The sequence below is a fragment of the Chenopodium album genome, chromosome 23 (genome assembly GCF_948465745.1).
Source record: "Chenopodium album chromosome 23, dcCheAlbu1.1, whole genome shotgun sequence".
Taxonomy (NCBI): Eukaryota; Viridiplantae; Streptophyta; class Magnoliopsida; order Caryophyllales; family Amaranthaceae; genus Chenopodium; species Chenopodium album.
The window spans coordinates 20,702,197-20,721,068 of record NC_137856.1 but is presented as its reverse complement, the minus strand read 5'-3'; the positions used below and the strand labels follow the sequence as shown (position 1 = coordinate 20,721,068).

The 18,872-nt window shown below is 38.5% G+C and overlaps 1 protein-coding gene across 1 annotated transcript; it reads right to left on the bottom strand.

Annotated features, from left to right (window-relative positions):
• Positions 1–9,778: 9,778 nt before the first annotated feature.
• LOC145607108 (protein FAR-RED ELONGATED HYPOCOTYL 3-like) lies at positions 9,779–10,441 on the bottom strand. The gene has a single exon (XM_081662871.1). The coding sequence runs from the start codon at positions 10,439–10,441 to the stop codon at positions 9,779–9,781; it is 663 nt and encodes a 220-aa protein (XP_081518997.1).
• Positions 10,442–18,872: the final 8,431 nt, after the last annotated feature.

Below are 18,872 nucleotides of genomic sequence, written 5' to 3'. Positions count from 1 at the left end.
TAAAAGCGTCGTAAAAACGCGGGATGAAAAATTTACCTGCTGACGCCCCTTACCTAGCGTCGAGGCAACAACGTCGAAAAAACACTCCTTTTGTAGTAGTGGGGGAGGCTGGTATGTTGTGGTTTAATTTAATTTACATAATCGCATTTCAAACTATTTGTTACTCTTCTAAGTTTTTACTAATTATGTTGGTGTGATACTGATGCAGAATGTGCCCCTGAAGTTTGCAAGGCTCCACTTCAGGTTCTTTGCATACGAGAACCCTGCTGAAATCTGGGACAATAACAATAAAAAATGCAATGCAAAACTGTTTGTGAAGCGAGATCCCAAGAGGAAAATCGCTCTGTGCAACATCAGAGAAGGGGTGAAGAAAATGATGCATGGTGTGAGGATTATGCCTGGCCAGAAGCTCGTCGTGCAGTTGCTTCGGAAGAATCCACTTGCCTTCAAGGTGTCAATCCAGTAATAGCAATGTTCAGAACAGCAAGTATTTAGTTTATATATAATTTCAAAGTGAAATGTGTCTGGTCATATTTTGGGATGTTTGAAAATATTTCCTTATGGTTTTTGTGTATCGCGTTTGACTTTATTTATGTATTTATTCACCTAATATCATGTGGTTACCTAATTAACTTATAGATATTTTGTTGGGGTTGTTTAGTTTTGAAAATGCCAAATCATTTAGGTGATTATATATATATAAATAAAGACTTTGCACTTTAATAATTTACTTAAAATTGACATTTTAAAAAAAAATATCTAAACTTTTAAACATCCTTCAAACACTCGTTCCTCTTTACTAAATATAAAACTAATGTGAATTCCTAACACTAGATTAAGACATAAATTTATTTTACAAAATATTTAGTATTATTTATTTATATATATATTTAACGGGTGGATGGATGGGTCGGGTGATAGATCGGGTTATGGGTTGGATGTACCATCATCCCTCCGTAACCGACACGATCCGTCACCCAACTCATCCACCTTGTATCCATCATCAACCACATTAACAAGTATTATAAAAAACACATTAACGGATTAATCAAACACATACAAGTAATATTTAAGAAGCCGAGTCATTTTAAAATGGCTATTTAACATACATAGACGTTCATTACCAATTAATTTGTATTAGCCAAAAGAGAATTAAAATAGCATACGGTAATGCAATAAACTAAAGTCCATACATTGACCAAATCAGAAATTAAAAAGTACAAATAATTAATCCATGGCAATGAGTCTGATTTAGTTGAGAAGATCTGTGCCTCCAGTGCTTGGAACCCCTGCCATGTGAAACAAATTTTGGAAACATAATTAGCACATCCAATTACAGTACATTTTGTTAATTAAATTAAAGTCTAAAATTGATTCATTATAAGGCAATTAGTATTATAATTACCCTGCATAAACACATTGAGCACTGAATCAGGGAAGATGGTTGGACGATGCTCAATCATTACTGCACCCGGAACCCATAGGATAGCCACACCTCCGTCGAATGAATTCACTGGTGTAGCCAAGTGATGGTACCTCCCCCTTACCTGATTGATCATGGCAGCCACGTTCTCCCCCGCGTGCTTGATCTCCAACAAAACGACTACCGTTGGGTTGTGGACCTCGCATAGGATGTTGAAGTTCGCTACAAAGGAAGGTCTCGTAATTCCACGAACATTCCAACAAGCTATGCGTGTCTGAGGGCTAAGGGGAGTATATCCCGGCTGAAATGGTTGACAAACTAGTGGATCCATGATCACCGTGTGGAAAGGAGCTCTGTAATAGGGGAAATTATTTCCATGGTGTGACACCTTCAAGCCTATTACAGAGTAGTGAAGTGGTGCATCGACAACCTGTAGAGCATCAGAGTAGGTTGCCATACATAGATAAAGCTTTTCGTACATCAGCTTAAACCTTGGTGTCCCAAAATTGGGCTGTGGTTTTGGGTCAAGTAATTTAAGAAGGTGGGGAGGAATGGCGTGATAATTCTGGAGGTACCATTTAATCGCATTTTGGAAACTGGTGGGAAGGGGGTGGCAATCACGGATGCTTGGGAGGTGTGCAGGTTGTACAGGACTATCCTCGCCGCATGTTTTCATCTTCAAGTTTCGCAATAGGTATGAGGAATTTTGAGGCATAAGGATAAAGCTGGAAATGATTTCTTTCGAAACAGTGGGTTGCCGGCTATTGCCTGCGGCACCGGAGTGTAGGTAAGTGGTTTTGTTTATGTCCAGCTTATAGTCAACATCCCCACCGCCGGGAGGTCTGAAAAAACAAATGATGGGATTTCGGCGAATTTCGAAGGAAGAGGTGGGAGGCGTGGTTGTAAACACTGTGTTTTCAGAATGTTTTATAATTTTGGTTTATGTAGACACTGTGAGTTCATACTTAGAAGATGAAGGGGCAAACAGTGTGATTGAAGTGAAGCGATGTGTTATATTGTAGCCGTACACGTGGGACCGAATCAAATCCAAGCAAACACTCTGAATTCTTCATTATGTTTATTTCCGGTTTGGGTTTAAGTAGCAAATATAATTTTTATAAAATTATAAATAAATAAATATAATTGCTTATAAAAATATTTTAAGCAAAAAATATTTAATATAGTAAAAAACGAAAATTTAGTAAGGACATTACTATTATTATTATTACACCTTTTGTTTTTAAATTAAGAGTTCTATATTGTACATAAATCCCTTTCCAATTTTGATATTGATAGTGTAGTTTTATTTCAGCTATGGTGATTATTTGAAGTCCCTGCGAAAAAATAATTCCCTTTCCAATTATGGTGTTTATAATTCTTTAATGGATACAGTTTTGTTTCACCTCATATGAGTTGTGATGCTTGAACACGTATAATAATGCCATACACCTTACAACTCAACCATTTGTAGAAGTTAACCCAAGGATTTAAGAAATTACCTATTATTACCTTTAAATAATTAGTTACGATTATTACCTAGAGTTACCTTGATAAAGTAACCGCAACGGTACAATTACGTCCCATTTACTTTTTTTCCACGCGGTTTAACTTGGGGTTTATAGTTGTAGGGATTTAAGGTTTAAGAGTTTTGAAGGGCTACAAGATAGGATAGGGTTTGCAGTTGTACGGTGTTTCAATATAAGAGTTTAAAGGGTAACAATGGCATGGAATCGATAGGGTTTTGATAAAAGGGCTAGGGCCTCACCTGTCACCACGTAAAAAATAAATGGCAATGAGGTAAGTAGCCCCTCATCCGTATAAAGTGTTTAGTGTGGAATACACATCTGAATATTTCTCTATCAATGTGGGATAACGCTTTTTATTTCACTCACATGTGGGTTTGCTCATGGGCTCAACAGGTTTACAGTTGTACTGTTTTAGGAATGAAAGGTTTAGAGGGGTTACAGGGGTATGGAATTGTTAGGAATTAGGGCTAATAAGGGTTTGTTAGGGTTTAGTGTAAGGGTTTATTAGGGTTTAGATTGTACGGTCTACGCTGAAGGTTTAAGTAGGGTTTGAACTTTAGGGTTTAGGGTATAGGGTTTACAAAGGGTTTGGAAATACGGATTAAGGGTTTGCTAGGGTTTGGAATTAGGGTTTAGTGTTAGGGTTTATTAGGGTTTTGATTGTACGGTCTACGATTAAGGGTTAAATAGGGTATGGAGTTTAGGGTTTTAGGGTGGTTTGGACTTTATTGTTTAGGAAGAGTTAGAATGGTTAGGGTTTTGGGCTGAAAGGTGGTCCCGTACCGATTTGGCTTTATTGGGGACTAGACCCACCATTTTTTAAATAAAAAAAAAAAGAAACTTGAAAAAAGGGCCTTTTGTCTTAGGCTTTATATGGCGGTAGGAGTAGAGTACTGCAAAAAAAAAAAGAGTACAGTTAAAATGTATAAACGCATGAAAAGAGGGATAGTAAAATGGGGGAAAGTGATGGTTGACAAGACAATTCAAAGCTAGTAGTTTTTTTGAAGGGTTAAAGCATTTGTCTTGTCATACATTAGTAGGGTACTAGTTTTAATAATTAAAAGAGGAAAAGTTGTACTAGTTGGAGGAAAACAGATAAAGCATATGGAAGAAAGCATAAGATCTTTTAGCAATCTTGTAAGAGTAACTAGAGTACAGTCAAAAACGTCTTGGGTCGTGGAAAATGAAACCCCTGACGATGAACAGTGACAAACCCATGTGATAAAGTACGTCCTTGAAGTAGAACCCCATTAAAAATATAATTTTTCAGTACGGTAATTATGACTGTTAAATTAGACAATTTTTTTCCCTAGTGGCTTTACTAGAGGTGTCAAAAGAACTGGTGATTCCGATCCGGTTCAATGTGTTACAAAAAGGAACCGAACCACTATGGACTTGTAATTTTAAAACGGTAAACCTACCCGACCCGGTTTTTAAAAACCTGAAACGGAGACTATATTGTATTTAAAAAAAATGTATCAAAAGCTAACTATAGATTTTTTAACTCTAGATTTGTTATTATTATTTCATCTTGATCTTTATACAAAAAAAGGACTAAATTAACCCTAAACAACTAATTAATACTCCGTATGATCTATTGGAATCACTAATACCAAACCGCAAAACCGATTGACATGGACTTATAGATATTTTGGGGATAACATGGACTTCAGTAAATATGTTATTAGAGCCCCGTCGATGCCACTAGGTATTAGTTTATAACCTGTAAGTTGAAAACCCGTCGATGCTACGGGTTATGAGTTTAAAACCCGGCGAAGCCCCGTGAATTTGATTATTTTTAAATAGGGAGGGTCATTTTATTAGAGTCCCGACGAAGTCCCGGGTTATTAACAAATGTTGTTGCACATATATGTTGTTATATTAAACATCTTAACCAAATAAAAATAACATTTTCCAATGTTTTTAAATTTTCTCTTTTTTTTTGTGTTTTTGGGTTTGTTTATAATTAATTACGAGTAATGTAAACAATATTCTGTATTCCTACGTTTGTGTTGACACACTTAGTTTAATATGAAAGGTACTCGAAATTGGAATAGGAAACGATGGTTCCAAAACCGATTTTTTAAAAATGTAAAAATGTAAGTTGTATGTAGTTCTTAACGACTAGCTGAGTTGGGTAACGTATTAGTAAAGATATTAAATTTAACTATTAAATAAGATGTTACGTAAGATGTTAACAATGTATAATTAGGTTATATGGAAAAATTGAAATAAGTATATAATGTGGGACTTAGAAGCATAACCCTTACCCCTCTAAATATGCTCCTATATAAAGGCGTGTTGTATAGGCTTCCTCACCACCAGCCTCCTACGCAACCGACATACAAAATGCCTTCTTCCTTGAAAGCTGATGTGATCTCACAAGGTGTTAGTGACAACATGAGTGATGATGCTGCTTCTCCGAGCAAACCAAGAGAGGAGATAGCTAGTCTCTCCCCCAGTTAGGAAGATAGGGCCAAAGTGAAAAAGAGCTTACCATCTGAGAGCGCAGACAAGGGAAAGGCCGTTGCCCTCACCCCTTCTGACGCCTTACCCCCAGTTGTTGGTAAGGGAAAACGCAAGTCACTTGCCTTATCCCCAACCAAAAGAGATAAGGGTAAAGGAAAGGCTGAAGAAGGTATATGCAAAGATAAGAAGGGGAAGGGTGTAATGTCATCCAAAAAGGCTAGAAGGTCAGCCCGAAAGAAATGGAAGATGGAGTCGAAGAAAGCTTCCTCAATGTTTGGTGAGGGTGAGGTGCTAGCTTACTATAGGAAAGAGGTGCTGAATCCATGTGTGAAAAGCAAGCTGCTGGATCAACTGAGGGCGTTTTTTGGCCAGGGGAATAATGACTCCTCCGGTAGTGACTCCTCCAGCTGCACTGAAGATGAATCTGAAGTGCAGCCCACTGTGGGAGAGTCCTTTAATGCAGGCAACGCGAATGCTGGTGAAGAGTTTGGGGTGATTGTGAGAAGCTTATCGCCTGGAGACATAGGTGTGATGTACACTATCACCCTAGATCAAACCTTTGATGACATCTACAACGACTATGCTGCTAAACTTGGTTGCCAGCCCACATCCTTTTGGCTGTCAAAGGAAACAAATGGTGTGCCTGTTGATGCGAAAGACACCGCTCGGCAAGCTTCAATTAGGAATGGATCAATTTTAATCGCCAATGGGAAGGTACTTGTGTTGTTCTTTATTTATTTAAATTTTTTTTTGAGGGAAAGGTACTTGTGTTCTAATGTAGCTTTGGTTCTAGTTTTTAACTCACCCATGTTAGTAAATATATAATAGATGGATGGTGCTTGTGTTGTTTTTAACTATGATGCTTGTGTTATCTTTGTTAGTTCTAATTATCTTTGTTTTTAATTTGAAATTGTATTTATGTTGTTGTAATTATCTTGTTATGATTAATCCTGTGGATGGAATGTTTATAATTTATATTTTTTTTCCAATAAATCTAATTTGGTTTGGGTCCTAACATCTAATTTATTTTGTTTGTAATTGTTTGAACTCAGTTTTGTTAAATGTAAAATATTTCGTTTGTAAATATTTTTTTTTAATTTGATTTAGTAAGTCAAACATATTTTGTTAGTAATTATTAGCTCCAGGAAAAGTGCATATTTTGTAAGATTAGTATGAAATTTGCTAATTTGTAATATTTGTGGCGTACAGTTGATAAATCTAGCTTAGCGTTATGGTAAACTTATTTGGCTTAACTTTGTGATATTTGTCTTAACTGGTGATTAAGGACCCAAAAGCTAACATGGATACATCAATGAGGAGGTTCTATCTTGCTGATGTCAGTGGGTCTTTCAAGAAGATGAAGGTCCGAGCACAACTCCATGTCAGAATCAAAAAAATCTACCACATGGCTGCTGATATTTTCAAGGTTGATGTTAGTCGCATTGTTCTGTTGCACAAGAACATGATCTTAACACCGCAGCACACGGTTCAGAGCGCGGGTATCAGGAACCGCAAGCGTGTGTATATCCTTCCCATGAAGTGGTAGGAGGTGGAGCGGTGTTCGCCGTTGTTAGGGTACTATCACCTAAATAATAGGGACTAGACTTGGTGGCTGAAATGGTTTCATGTAGTAAGTTGTTGGATGATATTCTAAATTGTTGAACTGGATTTGGTATGGAATTGTAGGACTATATTCATGTGTTAATGGTATTGTGTATTGTTATGGGCTACACTTGTTGTGGTAATGTGTTGTCTGCGTTTTATTTTCAATATATGTTTGAAATGGAATAGGGCCCATTAACCACAACCGAACTCCCTAGTTACAACATATGCTGATTGCCAAATTTTAACAAAGTCAAACTATGTAGATGTGTTTCCATAACTATTATGTTTGTAATGGAATAGGACCATCTTGAAAAACCCCATGCTTAAAGTTTAGAGTTTTGGTATAGGCCCAATTGCCCAATCTCAACAAACGCTGATTGCCAAATTTTATAAAGTCCAAATTTTATAAGTTTAGATAATGTGTTTGTAATGGAATAGGGCCCCATTATCCATTTTGAAAAACCCCATGCTTAAAGTTTAGAGTTTTGGTATAGGCCCAATTGCCCAATCTCAACAAAAGCTGATTGCCAAATTTTATAAAGTCCAAATTTTATAAGTTTAGATAATGTGTTTGTAATGGAATAGGGCCCCATTATCTATTTTCAAAAACCACTCTCCATGCTTAAACATTTGGTGTAGGCCCAATTGCCAAATTTCAAAAACATTTACAACAAATTCTGATTGCCCAATTGGTATAGGCCCAATAAATTGTTGCAATAAGTAAGTTTAGGCCATAATTCATCACCGAAATCTGAAAGTATCACAACTCAGTTACTAGATTTTACTTAAATTACTACTACATATCACTACTTGACAGTACAAACTACAGAACACAACATTTGCAGCAGGTACAAATTGAAAGGGTGGAGTACTACATGGATAGCCTTAAAACGCTTCAGAACTACCTTTGGTCCATTCCATGCTGTTCATGTCCATCACCAAGTCAGCATCATCAGCAAGGTTTACACTATCACCATGTTGGGAGTTGCATACATCAACCTCACTAGGATCCAAGTCTTGGTTAGTATAATTAAATAGACCCACATTAGAGTTCGCATAACAACAAAAGACACGAGCACTTAAGGCCTGCTTAATAAACAACAAATTGATGCAACAACAACACAATATACCTGCAACTCTCCCAACTCATCATTCTGATTCGCCCCCTGTTCAACAAAGTCAAGATAAATGAGTTCACACCAAACATCATAGCCGCATGACCTTCACAAGCCATAGTGAAATGACTCAAAAATTACCTTGGTTTTCCTGGTCTTAGGTGGTTTATAACCTGTCTCAGAATATGATTTATTCCGGGAACCTTTAGGCCTGCCCCGAGGTCGTTTTTTAATTGGAGGATCTAAAATTGTAGCCTCTACATTAGAAAAAGATAGTTGACATGAACTGTGGATACCTAAATCTGACTGGGGTGGACAAGAACTGTTGGAGCCTATCTCTGACTAGGGTGGAGGTTCACTAGACGGTGGGTTTGTTGTAGCCATTAACTCCATATATTTCTTTCTCCTCTCCTTGACTTCGATATGGAGTTTAGATAATGCTTTCACCACTATGTCCACTGTTTCATCATCAGCAACTGCAACATCATCACATATCGGCTCAAACACATTCATCATGTTGTTGAACTTCTTAACTTCTAGGGTCTGCGTGGGATCATGGTACGCAACCCTCACTCTAGTGTGCTTCCGAACAATATCTTTACGCAACCTATCGACGATGTATTTGTCGGGAATCTTTACCACCTTGTTCTTATCCAACACACGTATGCAGTGCTTGCATAGGATGCCATGAGTTTCAAACCTTCTACAATCACATGAAACCTCCTTTGTCACATGATTGAAGATGACAGAGTAGTTACGTCGTCGATCAGTGATTACTTCCTCGCTTTCACCTTCCGGTACAATCCAAACCCTATCATCAATAACATACGGAGTCGTACTTACATCAATGACAGTTACCTCACCATCATAACAGTACATCATTCGGGTAAGTTCTCTTTGAATTTCCTGAAACTTAGCATCAGTGTATAACTTCTGAAATAATTTCTTATGTTTGAACCCACTCACAAGGCGTCTGATGTATTTGGTAGCCTTTGCGTCGGCTTCGTTCTCGTCTGAAACCCTCTTCTTCATTGCCCTTGTGTAGCGTGCAGGGAATTCACACAACCTGGTTTTCCGATTAACAAACCCATTAAAGAAACTGTTTATGCTCTCCACACGTTGCATGGTTTTCATCCCCGCCTAGAAATACTCCCGCATATAAGCTGGAATCCACATATGTCTCTCCTTAAACAAGTCATCCAACCACTCATTCTTCTCCAACTTGTATTTTTTAATGCACTCGTGCCACCTTCTTTCAAACTCTTCCAAAGTAAAACTCTCATATATTATGGCCTTCAAGGGGCTCTTAAACTCTTTGTACCTATTGTGACACATATAATTTCATTATAAAAGCACCATCAGTTTACAATACGCAAAACAACCACAATCACACAGTGACAACCAATAATATACAAACAGCAAAACAGGCAATCACTTACTTGTCGCACTTTCCTAGTTTGTCACCAAACTTCCTGACAATATGCCATATACACCAGCGATGCCTGGAGCTGGGCATTGTTTCTACCAAGACCTTCCTCATGGATGCTGCTTGATCAGTCATAATAGCTAAAGGAGGTCTGCCCATGGAAGCAGCCACTGTCGAAAAACCCATGTGTATGTTTCAGCATCTTCTCATGAAACTAGTGCACAACCCAATAGGATGGACTGCCCACGAAATTTGCAAATGGAAGTTCATATCGATTAGTTAAATAGGTAGCATCAAAGCATACTACATCCCCAAAATACTCATATGCAGCCCGACTCCTGGCATCCACCCATAACACATCCTTCAACCGACCATGTTTGTCTAATCGGTGACAATGGAAAAAATTGTGATTGTCTGCTTGCATCCGGTAAAAATAAGCCATCATGGCTGTTGCATCACCACCCTCCATTTTCAGTCTCCTAGCTTTGTAAACCTCATGTTCCATATCTTTCAAAGAAGGCAAGTCCTCCTTCGTATGTGACATACCATTACGAATTTTGGAAACATATACACCCTCTTCATAAAAATTAATCAGAGTCTTTTTCACATTTGAGGTGTAGTTCTTCATCCTATATTCTTTAACTAAGACTGCATCACTGGGCTTTTGGTCATGATTGTGCTCATTACAAACCTTCCTTAACTCCCACTCCTCATCTTCATTAACCCCGGCATATATCTTGACAGGGCAGTAACATTTTTTGGACTTTCTCTTGCCTTGGGCATGCTCTTGCACTCCTATGACTCCATTAACATTACCTCCACACCCACCAACATCCATCGCCTTTGCCCTCTTCTTCGCCTCCCTTTGAGCCCTCATGTTAGGGGCACCCCAACACTCACACTTCCATGTCATGCACTTACGCTCATTGGTAACTTTAGATTTCGTTCCTTACACCCTGGTAACCCCAAACCCCTCCTGCTCCCCATACTTTTTGTAATAAATCTCTATATCCTCCCATCTTCTAAAAACCATGCCAACTTTAGTGGATTCAACAACAGGACCAGGACTCCTATTAGTTGAAACTACTGTCTCTATAGTCTGCACTGTATTAATGGGAGAACGGTATTCAACGACTTTAACAGATTGTTCTTCGCGGATGGGGGACATCGGAGGCATAAGATCAATGTCATCCATGTCATCTGCATAGTCAGACCAACACCCCTCACCACAAAGGTCAATAATTAATAGTTAGTTACCTGTATCACAACCCGCATTGAGATTATACATTTACATAATAACAACTAGTAACCTATTTGAAATCACAAATTGTACAATAAAGGCAAGCTAATCTGAATTTGCTGAATTCCGCGCTATTTATCATGGATAATTCAATTAATGAATTCGGGTAAACAATTCAATTAAAGAATTCGGGTAAACAATTCAATTAAACAATTCAATTACACAATTCAGGTGAACATTTCAATTAAACAATTCGATTAAAGCTAATATGTCCAGAACAAAACAATCAATTACACCATTTAACTTAATACAGAATACCAGCGGATAATTTTGCAAAGCCAAAACCAAGTAATCAGGATGGATAATTTCAAATGACTTCCTCTCTACGAGATTACTAGTTGGTCAATAGCTAATTCGTCGGAATCAAATCTCGCAATTATCAACAACTATTAACAACTAAAAACACCCCTTGCACAAATGTACGACATAAATTACCTCAAGTAAATAGCAGAATTATACTGGCCTTCTCGATCGATCTAGCAGTTAATGTTGAATTTCGTTTGCTTTCTCCATTGTTCAATTTCAAGCTCCTTTTCCATTATTCTCTCTCCTCTCTCTTCTGACAGAGTTACTCAATTCACTTTCTCTCTCATGGTAAAAAACAAACGTTCATTGCTCACGGAACATTTTTTTCCGTTTCAAACACCGTTAACTCCGCTATTGTTAGCGCCAGCTGGCTTAGTTGCACATGGGCTTTTTAAAATAACTGTTCACGGATTTCAAGCCTCAATATTTACACAATTGCCATTTGATTAACCATTTTCGTTTCTCATTTTGAGAAACCGGGGCTCGCTCTATCAACCATATAATCAACAATTTATGCCATTAATTTCAAGGTTAGAAAAGACTTAAAATTTTTCGTCAAAAACGAAAAACCCCTCGAAAAAGGCATTTCTGGTCAGAATTTGGCTAAAATCACAGCCCCATAGGTGTAAAAACCTTTCCAGAACACGTTTTCCACCCAAAATTCACTAGTCTTGGGCGAAAATCTGGGTTCTGGGCCAAACTCGACATTAAAAACGGGATTAAATAAATAAAACCGAGCTACTAATTTAATTAGTAACATAAACCAGAAAATTAAGCCAAAAATAAACCTTGAAAAAACATGATTATAAAAATAAACGAGCGGGGCTCCGATACCGCTGTTGGGGTTTGGTGAGTCCGACTCACCGCGGAAACAACCCCACCCGAGGAACCACTCGCAATAATTAAAATCATAAAGCATAAATAAATAATCACAAAGAAAAGATAACGAATCTTACCCTCGAAGCGAGCTTCTCCCAAAAACCCGGGGCTCTTACTTGAAAGCTACGAGCACGTCAAGCGTCGCGCCTCCAACGGTATCCACCCACAAAAGGGCGAACACAACTTTAAGGTCTACTACCTTGGGGTTAGCAAGGTCCGACCAAAACCCGAGTGTTATATGAGTTTAAGAGTTTTCCCAAAAATTATGGAATGCTCTTTTTAACTCCCACTCAAGCATCATTCCCAATGCCCATACTTGGGTATTTATAGGAAATGATGGGAGTATCATTTACTCTCCCATCAATGTGGGATAGTATGATTTTTCCATTTTATTTTAAAGCTAAAATAAAATAAATAATCAAGCTAGTAATAAATTAACAAGTGGCAAGCTCATGTGAGTGGTTAGGTGAGGACCACTTGGAGGAGGGGGGGGACCAAACTTGCTCCCCACTCCCTCTCCCTTAGCCGTCCACCTCACACCACACACACTCAAGGACCACAAGCCACATGGCACCCACCCTTGGGCACCAAGGCAGCCAAGGTGGGCTGCCATGTGCTGCTGTCCGTGGCAGCCACGAGCACCGCAAGCCCAGCAGGCCCAGCACTCGCATGCGGGCTGCTAGGCGCTGCTGCCCAGCACGCCCAGCATGCTCGTGCGGGCTGTTGTGGCTTTGTGCCTTGGCCTCGCTGCTAGCAAGCAATGGCTCTCGCCATGCCGCTGCTAGCTGTGGCTAGCCTGGCGTGCCTAGCGTGCTATCTACTGCAGCTTGTTGCAGCATGGCTTGCTAGCTAATGCGCGCACAAGGCCGTGCCTAGCATGCTAGCACGCACTAGGCAGCGCTTTGCTTTGCGATGCTAGCATGGGTGCGCTAGCACACACCAGCCAGCCTAGGCTCGGCTTGGTGCGCATGCTAGCCACCATGCTAGGCCATACGCCCTTAGCACTCGGTTTGCTAGGGCATTCCGATGCTAGGGGTATTTTGGTCTTTTGTTGATTTATTACTATTTCTAGTCTCGTCTTTCACTATTTTTCGACTCGACTTCCGACGCTCGGTTTTGACGCTCTAAGCTCGAATTACCGACGTCTAAATATTTAACACTCAGGCGACGAATTAATTTCTTCCGAATTAATTCGTCGAGTTGGTTCGCATATATTTGCTTGAGTGTGACCCGAAGGGTTCAGTCAAGATTAAGCTGTAATATTAATCATATTAATATTACTGATCGGAAGCGGCCTCCACCCAGGCATTCCGAGCACTTGACCTTACTGAATATATTAGCTTTCTAATAATTTTGAACCCGCTATAAGAGTAATACACTTGTTCGAAGGACACCATTCCTTTCAAGTTGATCTAGACTCCAGTTATTTTTCATTGCTAAGAAATGTAAAGATTTTGTTAATCGATCCACAATGACCCAAATAGCATTCGTTCATTTAGTTGACCTTGGTAGTCCTATGATAAAATCCATTGATATCGAGTCCCATTTCCATTTTGGTACATCCAACGATTGTAACAAACCTGCTGGTCTTTGATGTTCAATCTTAATTATGTAACACGTCAAACATTTAGCTACAAATTCTGCCACTTCTTGCTTCATGTTACTCCACCAGTACATTTGTTTCAAATCCTTGTACATTTTGTTTCCTCCAGGGTGAATCAAGTATGGTGAACTATGAGCTTCCTCTAAAATCTTCTTTTTTAACATCTCTTCATTGGGAACACATAATCTACCTTGAAACCTTAATGTTCCATCATCCTGAATTACAGAACCCGGGGATTTCCCACTTCGTACCTCATTCTTTATTCTTTCCAATTGTGATTCCTTACTTTGGGCCTCCTTAATTTCATCTATCAATGTCGGTCTTATCTCTAGTGTACTTAGACAAGCATTCCTATCCTTATGAATAAATTCGATTCCCATCCTTTGTAAGTCGTCATAGTTGGCTTGGGAAAAAGGTAAGATTGAACTCAGGCAAGCTTTACGACTTAAGCATCAGCAACAATATTAGCTTTGCCAGGATGGTATTGGATACTTACATCATAATCTTTTAAGAGTTCCAACCATCTACGTTGTCTCATATACAGCTCCTTTTGGGTAAAAATGTACTTGAGGCTTTTATGGTTAGTGAAAATTTTACATGAAGCACCGTATAAGTAATGTCTCCATATTTTGAGTGCAAAAATTACGGCAGCAAGTTCAAGATCATGAGTGGGGTAATTTTGTTCATGTATTTTGAGCTGGCGAGAAGCATAAGTTATGACTTTATCATTTTGCATCAATACACATCCTAAACCATGCTTAGAGGCATCACTATAAATAACAAATCCTTTAGCTCCAGATGGAAGGGTGAGAATAGGAGCAGTGGTGTGACATTTCTTAAGTTCATGAAATACAGACTCACAATCTTTATCCCAAATAAACTTGGTATTTTTCCTCACAAGTCGAGTTATAGGTAATGCAACCTTGGAAAGTCTATAACAAATCTTCTATAATATCCAGCTAAGCCCATAAAACTTCATACTTCAGGAATGTTGGTTGGTCTAGGCCATTCCACAATTGCCTTTATTTTCTCAAGATCTACAGATATTCCCTTATCAGAAATAATGTGCCCCAAAAATGATATTTCCTTTAGCCAAAACTCACACTTTGATAATTTTGCATATAACTGATTCTTGATCAAGGTATCTAGCACTATTCTCAAATGTTTCTCATGTTCCTCATTATTCTTGGAATACACCAAAATGTCATCAATAAAAACAACAATAAACTTATCGAGGTATGGTTTAAAAATACGGTTCATCAAATCCATAAACACAACTAGTGCATTAGTTAACCCAAATGGCAATACAACAAACTCATAATGACCATATCGCGTTCTAAAGGCAGTTTTTGGAACATCTTCAGATTTAATACGGAGTTGGTGATATCTAGACCTCAAATCAATCTTTAAGAATACTTTTGCACCTTGAAGTTGGTCAAATAAATCATCAATACAAGGTAAAGGGTATTTGTTCTTGATTGTAATCTTGTTTAGCTCTCTATAATCGACACATAACCTCAAACTTCCATCCTTTTTCTTCACAAACAAGACTGGGGCTCCCCAAGGTGACACACTTGGTCAAATGTATCCTTTCTGAAGCAACTCATCTAATTGTTTCTTTAATTCTTGTAATTCAGTTAGTGCCATCCTATATGGTGCTTTAGAAATAGGAGTCGATCCTGGAATTAACTCGATGGTAAAGTCTAATTCTCTTTGTGATGGCATGCCAGGTATCTCTTCTGGAAAGACTTCTAGGTACTCACAAACTATGGGAATGTTAGTTACCGATGATTTAGAAGTGTTTAAGTCAACCACACTAAAAAGATAACCACATATCCTCTTATCAATCTAGTGAGCTCTCAAAACGGAGACTATTTGGATCTTTGGTTTTCTTTCAAACTTTTGATAGGATATCCTTTCTCCATTTGGCGCCTTAAGAGTTAAAATCTGCTCAACACAATCAATTTTGGCCTCATACTTAATTAACCAGTCCATACCCATAATTATGTCAAACTCAGATAGGTCAAAAGCTATCAAATTAGCTGGGAATTCGACTTTCTCTTAGATAATTGGACAGTCTCTATACATGGTTCCACATTTTACGGTTTCTCCAGTAGGGAGGGAAACACTCATGCCAAGAAAGTCATGATATGGTTTCAATTGCAAACTATTGGCGAATATTAGGGAAATAAAAGAATGTGATGCTCCAGAATCAAAGAGAACATGAGCATGTGAAGAATGGATAAAGAAAGTACCAGTGATCACAGTGTCATCATTGTTTGCCTCATCCTGTCTCATCACATAAACTCTTCCAGTTGTGGGTGGTTGAGGTAGATTTTGGTTTGTGCCTCCTGTGTTGGTGTTGTTCCTTCCCCGATCTGCACCAGATGGAGTAGGTCCCTTTGAAATTAGTGTAACTGTTATAAACTTAGGACAATCCTTGATATAATGATCAGGGCTCCCACATCGGTAGCAAGTATTGGTACCGACACGACATTCATTCTCAGTAAGGCTTCTCCTTCCACGTTTAGCACACACTACTTGAGATCTATTATTCTGATTTTTGTTCCCTCCTTGCTGACCTTGTCCTCTATTACTAGAATGACCCTCTTGTTGACTTTGGTTTGGCCTCTTTTTTCCTCCTTGGTTTTAGTTATCATTCCTCCTCTTATAGCCAACATTTTGTGCCTCACGAAGTAATACAACCCTTTCCACATTAACTGCAACGTCAACCATATCTTGATAAGAAGTAAATCGTTGAGATGATAGTCTGTCCTGATATTTCAAATGGAGACCTCGTTCGAAACGATTCATCCTAGATTGTTCCGTAGATACTAATTCTGGTGCAAACCTTGATAACTCCATGAATTTGTTTGCGTAATCCAGCACACTCATGGTTCCTTGTTATAAGTGGAGGAATTCATCTTCTTTTTGTCTCCTTAAAGACAATGGATAAAACCTATCTCGCATCAACTCTTGGAGTTTGGTCCAACTAAATCCAGGCTCATTCTTCTTTTCTTTGTTGACCTTCCACCATAAACTTGCTTGACTAGTGAGATAAAATGTAGCAAAGTCAACTTTCATCCTTTCAGGACATTGCAAGGTCTCGAACAACTGATCTATCCGGTTAATCCAGTCTTCAAACTCGACTGGATCAGGCTTACCATCATATGATGGTGGGTTAAGGGATGAAAACTTTTTAAACATTGACGCATTATCTTCCTCATTCGTGTATTTCTTTTTCCTGGAATCTTGAACTAGTTCAGCTAACAGCGTACTAACATTCTCGAGTCGACCCATTCATTCTTCGTACTCTTTTAAGGGTTTCTCCTCGTTATTTTCCTCATAGACATTTTCTTCGTGGACCATTTCATTCCTTATATAAACATCGTTCTGGGTTCCTTTGGAGGCATCGATAGATCCCTTGTAATTTGCCATTCTGCACGTCAAATGTGATTAAGAAAACTAAGAATGGAAAAATAAGCCCCTTTATCCCGTTCCTACACTCACACTCAATCTATTTTTTTTATTTTTTTATTATCTTTTATATTAATGAAAGCGCTGAAAAGGGTACAGATGAAAATTTCGAGGAAGGTCGCATTCCTGAGATGATAGATGGTTTGGGTGATCATGTGAATGAATAATCTCGTATGTTTGAAAATGTGTCAAAGGCCGCCGAGACACCTTTATATCCTGGATGTGCAAAGTATTTTAAGCTTTTAGGGGTTTTAACGCTATATAACTTGAAAGCGAAGAACGGTTGGACCGATACAAGTTTCAATTCACTGTTAGAAGCTTTATCGGACATGCTTCCTGAAGGGAATGACATTCCTAAGTCTACTTACTATGCAAAGAAGCTATTGTGTCCTTTAGGTCTAGAGTACACCAAGATCGATGCATGTCCTAATGATTGTGTACTTTTTAGAAAGGAGTATGAAAACCTTGATGCATGTCCAAAGTCCGGTGAATCACGCTACAAGCGCGAGGGATCAAACCTCAATCGCAAGAAGTGGCCATCAGCTAAGGTGTTATGGTATCTGCCAATAATACCGAGGTTTAAACGACTTTTTTCAATTAAGAAGGATGCAAAAAAATTGGTGTGGCATGCACAAGAGAGGAAGATAGATGGTTACATTAGACATCCCGCTGATTCAAAGCAATGGAAACATATTAATGATACATTTCCTGAGTTTGGTAAGGAAGCTAGGAACCTAAGACTTGCATCAAGTTGTTGATGATACATTAGACATCCCGCTGATTCAAAGCAATGGAAACATATTGATGATACATATCTTGATTTTGGTAAGGAAGCTAGGAACCTAAGACTTGCATTAAGTCGCAATGCGGCGCAGCCCACCAAAAGTAGGGTCAGAGTGACCTACCTAAAGGCACGTTTCCCAATGACCCTATAAATAGGGAGATTCCCTCCAATTTGGGGGCGCGTTCAATCATTTATTGTAACACCCCCAATTTACTAGCTAATAATAAACAATAAATTAAAGGAAAATAAATAACCTTTGAATAAAACTGCGGAAGCATACACTTAAATCGGAGGTATTATCGCCACACTCGACAACCTGTCAAGTGTTAAGGCTTACAAAATCCCAATAATTACAACCCAATAAAAACTAGGTGAGCTATTTATACAACTTTACAAAGTTGTTATAGCATACTAATCGAAACACTTGAGCTCCTTTATCTACGATCACTTGATCAACCTGCTTAAACAATCTTGACTGCTCACCATTAAGGACAAATTCCAAAATAGATCGTCGCAGGGCCACCATAAGAAAAAGACATGGCCGCAAACACAAATAGGATAACAAAACAACACACACGTCAGCAAAAAGCTGAGTAATCATCACATATCAGAATATATAGTATAATAGAATGATTGACAACACTAGCTCAATTAAATAATGTAGTTTAAAACTACATTACACATTGTACTCTGAAAAATAACCTTTATCAACTCAACCTCGAATAGTAGTACGAACCTTTTACTCAAATAACTGATCATACCCAATAAGTGTGCCATGCTCGTTGTTCTATACCTAGCCTTGGACATGGGTAATTCGAATAACAAACCAACAAGTATAAAAACTTGAATACTCTCAATAACCAGAAAACACCTTGAACCAGACCACATACGAGCCAATTCCCACTGTAGGGGACCATATAAAAATAAATAATAAAGATTGTACCTCATTCTTAACCCAT

Coding starts and splice junctions, on each gene's coding strand:
- LOC145607108 (XM_081662871.1), bottom strand. CDS start 10,441: ATGAGGGCTCAAAGGGAGGCGAAGAAGAGGGCAAAGGCGATGGATGTT.